The 13,352-nt window shown below is 42.4% G+C and overlaps 2 protein-coding genes across 2 annotated transcripts; both read left to right on the top strand.

The window, feature by feature from the left end:
* Positions 1–205: 205 nt before the first annotated feature.
* akap12a (A kinase (PRKA) anchor protein 12a) lies at positions 206–9,698 on the top strand. Its single transcript, XM_048228353.1, has 4 exons — positions 206–403; positions 3,343–3,390; positions 4,358–4,457; positions 5,005–9,698. The coding sequence occupies exons 1-4, from the start codon at positions 290–292 to the stop codon at positions 9,696–9,698; spliced, it is 4,956 nt and encodes a 1,651-aa protein (XP_048084310.1). The 5' UTR covers positions 206–289.
* A 7-nt stretch (positions 9,699–9,705) lies between these two features.
* On the top strand, positions 9,706–12,080 carry LOC125284707 (calphotin-like). The gene is made up of 2 exons (XM_048228807.1): positions 9,706–10,900; positions 10,999–12,080. Exon 1 carries the CDS (start codon positions 9,708–9,710, stop codon positions 10,869–10,871), a length of 1,164 nt encoding a protein of 387 aa, XP_048084764.1. The 5' UTR covers positions 9,706–9,707; the 3' UTR covers positions 10,872–10,900; positions 10,999–12,080.
* The last annotated feature ends 1,272 nt before the right edge of the window (positions 12,081–13,352 follow it).

Raw genomic sequence — 13,352 nt, 5'->3', positions numbered from 1 at the left:
GAGGAAAATAAGTTTAGGTGGGATGGTCCACGGTAGACTTCCGGCTGTCGTCCCAGCTTCTTGTTTTTGCCTCCTTGTGATGCAGCAAGGCGTGCCTGAGTTCTGTGCATGTGATGACAGTCAGGGGAGGCTCTTTCCTAAAAGAGTTCGCAGACCCAGCACAAGCATCACTTGTGAGTTCGACTGTCCTGGAGCGCGCCATTGCCTAAACTGGGCTGTTGGATTTCCGTTGCCATCGCCACTGGACGGCTCACTGGACGAAGGTGACTAAACGCATTGGGCTTTTAACATGGGGGCGGCGGAATCTGCGCAGCGGGACGGCAAGCCCGAGGACGATGCGAAAGTCCAGGAACAAAATGTGGAGGTGAACGCGGAGCAGGCAGAGCAAAATCTCGAAGTGAAGGTAAATAGAGGGATACATAATATTTTTTATCGCATGTAAAAGACAGTAGACTGTAGTATTTTATGAACACCAAGGCTAGTATGAGAAGGAATTTGTCTAGTTTGTTGGCTTGTTTAGGCTATTTCTCATTCATGGCAGAATACATCATGCCATTTTGGTAATTATTAAGCATAATCATGCAGGCTATATGTAGACATCAGCCTGTAACATTATTACGTCTTTGGTCTGTTATTTGCTGTGGGCTCGGTTGGAAAGTTTTTAACTCAGCCTCGAATTTGCAGTGCTATCCATTAGGCTTTTAGCCAATGAAATGCGATCAGTCTCAACAACATATCTACATATTTAATGCATACCATGTTAGAAGAAGAACTCATAATGCGTGTATTTCCCACCGGACACAAATAGCCCATCGCTGGGCTGCTTCAGGCAGAAGAAGTCCGCGGTGATGCGCGGTTTGGCAGTAGGTGCTGATGCTGCAGCAGCCTGAGAGTATGCGTGGCTACGCAAAGTGAGAAAAGAACAGGGTGCCAAAAATGCCCCCTTTCGTCTAAAGGACTATGCAGTGCAATGTTTCATTTCGGTTTGCGTCTACTGCTGTGTTTAGTGGAGTCGGACAGCTTTCGTTTTTTGGGAATGTGGAGAAAGACACTGTAGCCTGATAGAATGTGTCAGATGCAGCAGACCTACATCTGTCCCTCTGTTGTGTTTGATTAGGCCTATTTCTCAAATATTTCTCAAAATCATTGTTGACAGTCAGTGATGGGATAACCAGTGATTTAAAATGGTTCAGTGAGGGGATTATAAACCAGTACATTGTTTAAAATGGTTGCCTGTGTCTGAAGCACTAGCCTAAAATGCAGTTGCAAATGAAGCTTGTTTATTGAATGTGCCTTTCACCAGAGATGGGCATGGGTGGACTTAAAGAGCATGTTGAAGTGGTGCTCTTTGAACTGTTTTTACTTTGACAGATTGTCTGCTGTATAGCAGAAATTAAGCTTTCAGACATTTTAGGGCACCGGTCTAGAAAATACATTAATGCTATTGATCTGTCAGCTTGTGCCATACTGAGGATCCCAGTGATACACTTTTTTTATTTGGAGCCCTTAAAAAGTGTGAATATGCTTGTTTGTAGATTAGATTAGATTCCCCGACCAAAATAATTTTAGTCAGATAACAGCCCTTTTTAGAAAATTTCCCAAGAATAGTCACTGAGGGACTGTTTCATTTTCAACAAGAGTTCATCTGCAAACAAGTCCTAGGGGGACATTTTCCCTGCTGGGATTTATATTCTGACGTGTTCGACTGCTGAAAGACCCCCGTTCCCCTCCTTCCTGGTGACAGAGGGTAGATCTTTTTTCTCACAAGTCTGCAGAGGGACCTTATCGATGAGAGGTGATATGGGATGGCTTAGCAGGAAGTCTTTCAGGAGGAGCTTTCAGTGGATGTTGTGGGTTGTTTGGATAGCACTGCTCTATTGATTTATTCATTTTCTTTAATTAGCTACAAGTCCTTCATATCAAGCCTGGAAATAGGCTATGGAACCTTAGAATGGCCTGTTAATCATGTAGGTGCTGTTTTAGAGAGTGAATCTTTCCAAGGAATATTAATTTGCAATGTTTGCAGTGTTTGTTGTTTATGATGGTGGTAATGATTCATCGCATCTTCAGATGGAATATGCTATATGCAGTATTAGACATGTCATTTGAATCTAATATGGCAATCTAATTGTGACAGGTCTGTTAAATAGAATTTCAGCCGTAGGAAGTTAGGTGGTCTTGATTTACACTTACATTTTATCCTTTTAAAAACTGTTTACTGTTAATTTTAAGTATTGTAAGATTCTTATTATGTAAGTCGCTTTGAACAAAAGTGTCTGCCAAATTCTATAACCATAATCATAACCATCTATTTCATTGTATTTACTCCCCACAATGACTTTTACTATTACTGTGAGCAGATTAAGATTATTTCCAGTGAATTATTGCATTGTGGAATGGCTGTGAATGTGCAACAAAATGTACGTCATTGCATTTCTCCTATCCTTTTTTGCATTCCATCTTTTCTGGTTAGTATTTGCTGCTTAAACGTTCTGCATAAAAAAAAATGTCTCATCTTTCAGAGTGAACAGCTTCATGGTTAACTGAGGGTCACTCTGTGGAATGCTGCAGATTTTGTTATTGATAGACACAGACTTTGGTTGAGAGGCAGCCTCTTTTGCTGAATCAGCAACAGTTGCTCTGGGATTACTATAATGAGAGGATAGAAAAAAATACAACACTGAGATAGCTTTATATCAAAATATGTAATAGATATGCTTATTTTAGATATATTTTGCTTTAAACCTGGTGTTCCTAGTGGAAATGGCACAAACTATTTTAACAACGGTCACTAGTAGCTTCTACCTGGTTAACAAAATATATATTTGCTTGAAGTTAAGTCTTCTAAACTGATTTTGAAACAAAGTATCCTATGAGTTGGTCATTGTTGACTGGCTTGCATCATACCAGACCACCTAAAAGTAGACAACAAACCTTACATGCATATTGACAGGGTGTGATATATACCCTTTCAATGAAGTCACAATGCTGGAAACATTGTGCCGAGGTGCTTATTTTGGCAATATTCATGCAACTCAGCATGCTATTCTTTTTAATAGCCTGATTGCTTAAGCTTATTTTGCCCATCATTATGATTTCCACCAGTGCTTTCAGTGATTTCTAGTAAGGCCAAGAGCATTTACAACAGCAAAGTCATTAATTAGGTAATTTCTTTACCAACTTGTTAAATTGATGTCCGTATGCGTTATGAGTTATACCCCTAAAATATGATAGGTGATTCATATATTGTCACCAATCATTTTTATTCCTCATATAATTGGAGGCATGACTATCATGCCTTAAAGTCAGTAAGAAAGGTAATTTTCTCTTCTCCCTATTGAGCTTCTCTGGAGGGAAAAGAACTCCTACATCTGCTGCACTGGAACTCAGGTCAGTGGGGCAGTGGTAGCCTTGACAGCCAAAGAGTGAACTATATTCCTCTTCTACTGCATGGCAGTGTTGTAGTCAAGTCACTATGCCTCGAGTCCGAGTCCAGGTTCGAGTCTCCTGTGTTCAAGTCCGAGTCAAATCCAATCATTAAAAAAAATTCCAAGTCAAGTCCGAGTCGAGTCCACAACTCATTCGAGTCAAGTCCGAGTTGAGACACTATTAAATGCAAAACTGACAACCTTCGGGGCATTCATGTCTCCAGGCATTTGGCACCATTAAAGTTAACGTCCGTTTTGTACGAACATGACGGGATGTATGACATGAAGCAGTAACACTCCATTGCACTAATATTAATACTAAAAATAATTTAGATATTAAAATCCTATACCAAATAATATTCTAATGACATATTACAGGTATAGCCTAATGACATACAAAAAAAAGTCGAGTCCTCCTCTCAATTTCCGAGTCTGCATGGTCTGAATGTACGAGTCCGAGTCCAAGTTCAAGTCATTCAGTGCTCAAGTCCAAGTCAAGTCACGAGTCTCTAAATTTAGCTCATGACTCGGACTCGAGTCCAAGTCCTGGACTCGAGTACTACAACACTGCTGCATGGACCTGACACCTTTCAATAGTGGGGAAATGTGCATTGAAATCTTGAAGTCTTACTTTTCAATGTGCTGTCAGTCACAGAAATTGCAGAGTTTTTTGGTTTGACATTGTGGTGTTAATAAGACATCATGCCAATGAAGTATATCATTGTAATTATCGAGACGGTAAGATGATGGGAATAGCCAAACAGCAATAAGCTCATGGCATGAAGTGGGTTTTATTTCTCAGTTAACACTCTTGGAGGAAAAAGTGACAGATATAGTGTACCTGTTTTTCTCCATAGTGACTATTTTTTCCATAGTGACTATTTCAGAGGAGTGGCAGTTATATATTTCTTCTCTTCTATTTCATTTAGTTACTACAGAAGAATGGACAGATATCCCGCTTGAATGGAGCCCCAGAGGACCAAGCTGAGGAGTTAAATGGTCTTTGTGAGGAGAAGGACCTGGCAGAGGGTGAGCACTGGTCCTTGCTTAGTGTAGATTATTTAAACATAGTAAATTAAATAAATTCTCCAATGCCATCATGTAGGTAGCCTAGGTCTAATTTCCATTCACACCTCATTTTCATCTGAAGGTGACTAAAGAATTAAATTACATGCCTTTAGCATCTGTATGACTGTGTGTGTGTGTGTGTGTGTGTGTGTGTGTGTGTGTGTGTGTGTGTGTGTGTGTGTGTGTGTGTGTGTGTGTGTGTGTGTTTGTGGTTGCTAAGGATCAAGTGCAGTGTTGAGTATGAAATAGTTTGGATGTGAAATGCTAAAAATATCATTAAAAGACAACAGTTAACAGGTCTTGACCACTCCAGTACGATGACCAATGCCACCTGCACTGTCTTTGTTTGCACTTTTTATGGACACTGCAGTAGTGGTTACTGACGATTGATAAATCACAGTTAAAGCATAAACTTCATTAAATCATCAGATAAACATAAATTGTAAGATGTGTTTAAGGCTCATCGGTCTGTTATAATGTATATTGTAAATCTTTTTGCTCATTTCAGTTGCCTCAGACCTGAAAGCAGACAGTCCATCTGTAATCCAAGACGTCGAACCTGCAGTGATCAACGTAAATGAAGAACAAGGGTGTATGCTTTCTGAAGATGCTCCATCAACAGAAGAAAACAAGGCAGAGGAAAACACAACTGTGACTGAAGAAGAAGAAGTCGGCTTCAAGAAAATAATCAAATTCTTTGAATTAAAATTCACAGTCACTAAGGATAAGGCAGAAGAAAACAAGCCAGATCAATCAAAAGATGAGAATGAGAGGGAGGCATTAGTGAAATCTGATGACTCCAAAGACACTAGCACCATCACCACAGAGCAAGATGCAGAGGGGAAGTCTGAGGAAGAACCTGTTTGTGTTGATTTGACTGCTGATTCTGCTGCTGTTGAACCATTACAAGCTGATGAAGCAACAGTACAACAGGCCACAGACACATCATCTCTCAATGAAGAGGTGACACCTGCAGAAGGTGTTTCTGAGTCACAGGAAGAAACCAGCCCAGAGGAGGGGGAGGAGGATTTGTCTCCAATTAAAAAATTCTTCACCACTGGGATTTTTTCCACTTTGAAGAAAAAGAAGAAAGAGGAACCATCAAAAGACGAGGCTACTGGCGAAGAGCTCCAAACAATTGATAAAGAGGAGGTCGTAAAAGCTGTGGAACAAGAAGCAGCAGAGCCTGCCCAGGAAAGCAAAGTGGAAGATGCCCCTGCTGAAACAAGTGAGGCTGAACTGTTAGGGTCTCAAGAGAAACCAAAGGTTGAAAGTAGTCCTCTCAAGAGACTTTTCTCAAGGCTCTCTTCAAGAAAACTAAAAATACCAGAGCCAACTGAGAATGCTGCCGAAGAACAGGTCAAAACAGACACAGACACTTCAAAAAAAGAGGGAACCTCCATCTCCCCTCCAGAGGACAAAAGCAAGGATGAGTCTAAACATGAGTCTGATGGTGAAGGAGGTTCAGACGGGGAAAGGAAAAGGCCGTGGAGTTCCTTCAGAAAACTTGTCACCCCTAAAAGGCAACGGACTAAGCGTCTATCTGAGAGTGAAGATGAAGCAACAGAAAAGCCCTCTGCAGATACCCCAGCCCCTGAAGCTCAAGAGGAGGTTAAACCGAGTGAAGAACATGAGCAAATTGAACCTTGTCTGGAGGAGCCCAAAAAGAAGTCTGATTTGTCTGTTTCCTGGGAGGCCCTGATATGTGGAGGATCTACAAAGAAAAGGAGCAGAAAAGGTTCAAACTCAGAGGATGAAGTTGCAGTTGAGAAGGACAGCAGGCCTGAGGATGACCAAGGAAAGACTGCAGAATCTCCACTGGGAAGTTCTCTGGAAGGAGATGATGAGCATGTATCTTCCTCTCTAGAACAGTCCGGTAGTCCCGCTGAAGGTGATGGGGGATCGACATGGAAGTCCCTCAAGAAACTTGTAACCCCAAAGAGGAAATTAAGAGTAGGAGAATCAGGTGAGCAAATCCCCTCTGATGGTGAAACCACAAAAGATGAAACTTCATTTTCAGTCAAGAAACTAATCTCAGGACGCAAGAAGCGAAGGTCTGATGGAAGACAGGAACAGACATCATCTGATGAGGCTGGTAAAGATGCTGGATCAGAAGATGAAGATGATGAAACACCATCAGTGGTGCCTTTGTCTGAATTTGATGTGATTGAACCAAGCATGGTGCATACAATACCAAAAGATGAGGAGCCCACAGACATTACCCAGGAAACTGAAGAGAAACTGCCCCCACCTCACCATGACATTGGCCCTCCAATTGTGGCAACTGTTCCGAAAGATTTTGAGGACCTGACAGACTACATAACCAAGCATCAGCAGCTCAGTGACATACCAGAGGAGAGCATTGTAACACCTATTGGTGAGGAGGCTTTTCAAGATGACACAATTGCAGAGGACATTGCAGAGTGGACATCTGAAGCATTCACAGTTGCTGAGCCACCGACTGAAGTTTCCTTTGTGACAGCAGTCTCTCACCTGTCAGAGTCTCCAAAATCCTCAGGTGCCTCAACACCAGTCGCCTCAGAGGGGGATATTAAGGACACAGACATTGTCTTGCAGGAAGCTGTGGAAACTGTCAGCATAATTTCAAGTAACTTATCAGTAACAGATAATGAGAAGATACAGGAAGTGGCAGCTATGTCTCTTACACCACAGTTGTTAGGAACATCTGTTAGTGAAGAGACAAAGGTTTTCATTGCACACAAGAAATTTGAGGCAACCAACATTTGCATAGGTCTTTCAACTGAAGACATAGGTGTTACTGAGGAAATGCCTCTCATGACAGTGGTAGAGGCACCATCTGAGGTTAGTGAAGCTGTATCTACTGAATGTGTCGCTGGAGAGGATTTGGCCGAGGAACCTGAAGCAGCAGGAATTACAGAGGATGTACTACATGAAGCTGAGGTGAAAGAAATAAGGACTGATTTCCATGAAGAGGACCACAGGGAAGAAGAAGCTGAAGCAGGTCAAGCCATTGATGTGGAAAAAGAAGATGGTGAGGAAATGGGTGAGATGCCATATGTGATTCAGACGGAGAATCAGCAGGAGACAGAGTTAGTCAATGGCCTTGAAGAGCTTGTACCAATCCATGTCGCCATTACCAGTGCAGTGCAGGGAGAAGTCCAGTATCTGGAAGGGCAGGTTATTGCTGAAGACACACCAAGGCCTGCAATGGAAGGCCCCATGGACTCAGCAGTAGAGGAGGCTGTATGTGGAGAGCCAGTTATCCTAGCTGAAATGACTATTCAAGGAGAGAAAGAGCAAGAGATCTCAGCTATTGAGACAACAGGTGCTGATATTCTTCATGACACTCTTGCTGAACTGGTTGAAAGTGAAATGCAAGAAGTTGTCTCTTCAACATTAGGCATTTCAACAGATGAAAGCTCAGGGATGCCTGAAGCTCTAATCCCACTTGTGGCACCAGCAGTGCAATCTACAGAGTTCCAAGAGACTGTTGATGTTGTTGAGCCAGTGCTAGATACAGTTACTTCTGTGGTGCTAGAGTCAGTCACTGAAGAAGTTGTAATGGAAAATGTACATGCAGTATGTTTTGCAGATGATCATGAAATCCAAGTTAAAGTAGAAGATACAGAATTGCAGTCATCAGAACCTGTTGAAGAGTCAACATTGGAAGTAGCATCATCAGATGAGGTTGCTATTGTGGAGGAAGCTACCAAACTGGAAGTGGCTGAAAAAGAAGAAGCAGAATCAGCTGAAGAGGTAGCCCCCCTGACTGCTCCAGATATCATTCAGCATGTGGAGGTCGAAGACCTATCTGCTATTGGAGATGAGTCAATGTCTCCAGAGGACATTCTGTTGCCATTTGAAAAGGCACCAGAGGATGCTATTGTAGAAGAAAAGCCAGCTACTCAAGGAGATGAGATGACAGAGACAGAAGCAGACCTGCCAATTCCAGACTCCACAATTCCCGAAGCCATAGTAGAATCAGTGGAAAAGGAAGAAAAAGCTACCTCCGAATTTGCAGAAGCAGAGGCCACTGAGGCAGAAAACCAAGCAGTTAAAGAAGTGGTGGAAACACAGGAAACTGCGCCATCAATACCAGCTGAACCAGCAGCTTCTGAGTCTGTTGCTGAAGAAGCACTTTTAACTGCTGTGGAAGTACAAACATCATCTTTAATTGAACCAGAGTTGGACACACCTGTCGCTGCACTGCAAACAGAGACATCAGAAGTAACAGCGCAGGAAGTAGAAGCACCTGTTATCACTGAACCAGAGGTGGAGATAACATCTGTAACATCTCCAGAAGAAGCCATAACTGAAACTGCACAGGAAACTCAGGCACCCACACTGGCAGCAGAGCTGGTAGTTGGAACAACAGCAGTGACAGAGCTAGAGGCAGAAACTCCAGTGGAACCTGCCCCAGAAGTAGAAACACCTGTGGTGACAACCCTGGAGGTTGAAACATCAGTGGTATCTGAGCCAGAATTGGAAATACCTGTATTGCAAGAAATAGCAAAGGAGATGCCAGTGCTATCTGCGGTGGAAATTGAGGCACCAGTGCAATCAGCAATAGAGATTGAAACAAATGTAAATACAAAAATGGAGGAAGAAACAGAAACTGTCGCAGCCATGGAAGTTGAGATGTCAATTGAAAATGAGCTGGCCATAGAGACAATTCAGCAGACTGCACTGGAGAAAGAAACAGCAATACCTGATGCCCCAGAAGAAGAAATTGCAGTTGCAGCCATTCCAGATGTAGAAACAGCAGTTGTAGAAACATCAGTAGCGCCTAAGCTGGATGAAACAACAGAGGTTGTATCAACACCAGAAGAAGTTGCTGTTGTTGCTGTTCCAGAAGTACAGACAGGACAGACTATGGCTGCCCCAGAGGTAAGCACAGAAGTTGTTGTTACACCTGAAGTAATTGCAGAAGTTGCTGGTGTACCAGTGGCAAGTGCAGAGATGGCTGCTGCTCCAGAAGTAAGCACAGAAGTTTCTGCATCCCCTGAGGTAACCATACATGTTGCTGCTGCCCCAGAGGAAAGGGCAGAAGTCACAGCTTCCCCATTGGTAATCACAGATGTTACTCCTGCCCAGGCTGTCATCACCGAAGTTACTCCTGCACCTGTTATAATGACAAGCATTACTCCTGCCCCAGAGGAAATGGCAGAAGTCACAGCTTCCCCATTGGTAATCACAGCTCCTGCCCCTGTCATTGGTTAATCTGTTATAATGACAAGCATTACTCCTGCCCCAGAGGAAATGGCAGAAGTCACAGCTTCCCCATTGGTAATCACAGATATTACTCCTGCCCAGGCTGTCATCACCGAAGTTACTCCTGCGCCTGTTATAATGACAAGCATTACTCCTGCCCCAGTAGCAAGCACAGTGGCTGCAGTTGCCCCAGTTGTTAGCACAGAGGTTACTGCTGCCCCTGCTGTAATCCCAGCGGTTGCTTCAGAGGTACAGGCAGCTGTTGTACTTGTGCCAGAACTTCAGACAGCTGTTATAGCTGCCCCAGAAGTGAGAGCAGTGGTTGCAAATGCTCTTGTGGTAGAAACACCAAGTGTGGTTGTGCCCGAAGTAGAGGTAGATCCAGCTGTTATTGTTTCTTCATTACAGTCAGAAGTTGTTGCTCCCCCAAAAGTGGACACAGCAGTTGTAACAACTCCAGAGGTACGGGCCATGGCAGTTGTGGAGACAGAAAAACCTATAGTGGAGGCAAAAACCCCTACTCCAATTGCTCCAATTGCTCCAGTCTCTCCAGTGAACGTAACAGTGACTGTGACTGTGACATCTACAATAGCTAAAGAGTCCCATAACCCAGAGCCCCCTAAAGTGGACATCCCTGTTGCCCCTGCCCCTGTTGTAATTAGCCCTGTTGCCCCTGTTATAACTGCCCCTGTTGTCCCTGTTATAGCTGCCCCTGTTGTAACTGCCCCTGTTGCTCCTGCCCCTGTTGCCCCTGCCCCTGTTGAGACTGCCCCTCCTGCCGCAACAGCAGAGAAGCCAGCTGTCATGGGCCAAATCCCACAGCAAGTGACTATTCCAAAGACAAAGGCAGTTCACACACCAGAAACAGAGGATGATGTGTGGGAGGATGCAGTGGATGACATGATCCCTAAGATAGAAGTGGCATACGCTATTGCCACACCTTCAATTGTGACCGGTGAATGTGTTCAAGAGCAAGCAGAAGATACCAGTGGTAAGGAAGCTGAATTCAGTGACCCAATTCAGTCCAAAGAGGAGGGAAGTGTGACAGCGGACGTCCGACCCCAGGAAGACTCAGCTGGCCTTAAGGCCGAAGAAGGACCGGCGGCTGAGCTGCAAACCTCATCCGAGTTTGAATTCCAAGATGCTGCTGAGAATTCAGATTCCACCCTCAATGGAACTTAAAAAGCAGTTGTTTCAATGCAGCCAAGCTGGTGAGTGCCTCCTTTCATATTTACTCTGTTACTGTATGCAGCTAATGTGAGATATAGAAACCACAGATTTAAATCAAATTAAATTGTCCCTGACACAGGTTCAATGCAGGAAAAGGAAGGTGAATCGCCCAATGTTCTTCAGAGGACCATCAGATGAACTGCCTGGCTGAATTTCGCAAGATAGACCAAGGACTCCATCTTAACACCCTGGCACAGAGTTCATCTCAGCTCAGAGGACAATATTCTGAAAGCAGCTATTGTGCAGATATGCCATTTTGGTTTTGCCAATGTGATTATCTAACTGCACTATCAGCAGTGCACATGACTACGATGAAGAGTTTTCACTGTTTGGTTATCGTATCAATTTCTGTTGACTTCAAATTTAATTAGAAAGTCATTTTTACTCTACCGAGGAGAATGATTGTTTCTTTTAATTCAGAAATGCTTTAATCAGGAATTTGTGTCAAGTATATATATATTTTGTCCTCACGCTAATGAGGATTAATTATGTATGTCATTCAGCAACCCAACAGGGTAGTCTGTTTCTAACCAAAGTTCATAATAACAAGCATTCTGTTGTTTAATTGGTAATTTCATTTAAGAGTCCTTACTTCAAATATAGAATGCATTCATTTAGTTTGTATTATTTTACAACATAATGTAATGTGAACAAATTCTACATTAATAATGATTGTTTTTTCTGTTGCGTAATAATTCATAACAGTTATTTGACCACTGCTTTTGAAACACTGATGATATTTGAATGAGATAAATACAAAAGATGTATTTGGCTGAACTAAATTGGCAAGTGTAAAAATTTACTTCACATTTTTGTGAGATCATATCTCACATCTGACTTTCTCTGAACCGTATCTCATACTTATAGGTAAAAATGAGGAAGGGGAGCAGCGATATGTAATATCTGTTGACTCCTTATTCAAAGACACTCTGTGTCTGTGTATGTGGGTGCATAAAAGAGGTTATATCTGTCAGAAATGGCAGGTTTATCAGGGGAGTATGGCCAAGGATTGATTGATTTTTTTCTCCTTGATCATTTTGTATCTCATCTAAATTGTATCCATCATATGGTATTTGTACAAATTGTATACCTAAGCATCCTAAATGACACATTAACAAATAACTAAATATTATACAAAACAGTACCTGTAACTTTTCAGATTCCACGCTGTTAATAAACTTCAAACTACTGTATGTTTTATTTAAATAAAATTATCCTTGCATATAAAAAAATGTATATACTTGCTTGGACACAAGAGGCAAGTGGTTTGCAGAAACAGAAAATAGGTGTTGTCCTAATTATATAGATCTGAAGCATGGTGAGCTTAACTAGTAAAAAGTTAATGGGTCAAAAAACCAGCCCCAGGCGTTATCCGTATCAGGCATCCTGTGCTATAGAAGGTCCTGCTTTAATTCAACATCACATGGCGCAGCAGTAGTCCCGTTGCCTTAGAAACGCCAATCCTGGGTTTCATACCTCAATGTTGAGAATCTCTGTCATAGGTAAATGTGTCTGCTAGATCCCACTCACTTTACTTAAAGGAACCATATGTAAGATTGTGGCCAAAACTGGTACTGCAATCACTTTTAATTACAAATTACTGTAGAGCGGTGTATCCCCTCCCCCTCCTCCCTGACTCGAGGTTGCCAACCCAGATGCCGAAACACTACTGACTTTGTGATTAGTAGATAGGTGGAGGGTCAGGCCAAAACACAACATGCCATTACAAAACACAACATCAGTTGAGGGCTGCAACTTCACTTTTTAAATGACAATATCCTGGCCGGACTCCTGTTGTCAGTGATATAAGTATTTGAAATGAACATGATTTCTTAATGTCTAGTGACATATCAGGGCCATTTTATGATTAATTGAAATACATTTCTTACATACGGTTCCTTTAACATACACTATGGACAAAATAATTGGGAGTGGGACACCTACAGGCCATTACACCTACAGGAACATTTGACATCCCATTCGAACTGTACATAGGAATAGGAAAGCTTTAAAAGCTTCCACTCCTTTGGGAAGGCTTTCCACAAGATTTTGGAGTGCGTCTGTGGAATTGTTTGCCCAGTCATCCAAAGGGGTATTTCTGAGATTGAACACGGATGTTGGAAGAGAAGGCCTGGATTGGAATCATCCCAAAAGGGTTTGATGGGGTTGAGGTCAGGGCTCTGTGCAGGCCACACCAAACTCACCCAGCCATTTCTTTATGGACCTTATCCCCCCCATACATGACACAGTAGATGTATGTGCTATGTTAACCATTTAGCCATAAGAAGTGTCTGCTAAATGTAATGTAATAATAATTTACTAACATGTTTGGGACACAATTGACAAGGGCATGGCAAGGACTAAGCTAAGACAATTTTATTTTATGTCAACATGGTTAATAAAAGTCAGTGGATGCTTATGAAGAATGGCTCT

Source organism: Alosa alosa, chromosome 19, assembly GCF_017589495.1.
Source record: "Alosa alosa isolate M-15738 ecotype Scorff River chromosome 19, AALO_Geno_1.1, whole genome shotgun sequence".
Classification (NCBI taxonomy): Eukaryota; Metazoa; Chordata; class Actinopteri; order Clupeiformes; family Clupeidae; genus Alosa; species Alosa alosa.
The sequence above is the reverse complement of the archived record's forward strand: the minus strand, read 5'-3'. Positions and strand labels throughout refer to the sequence as shown.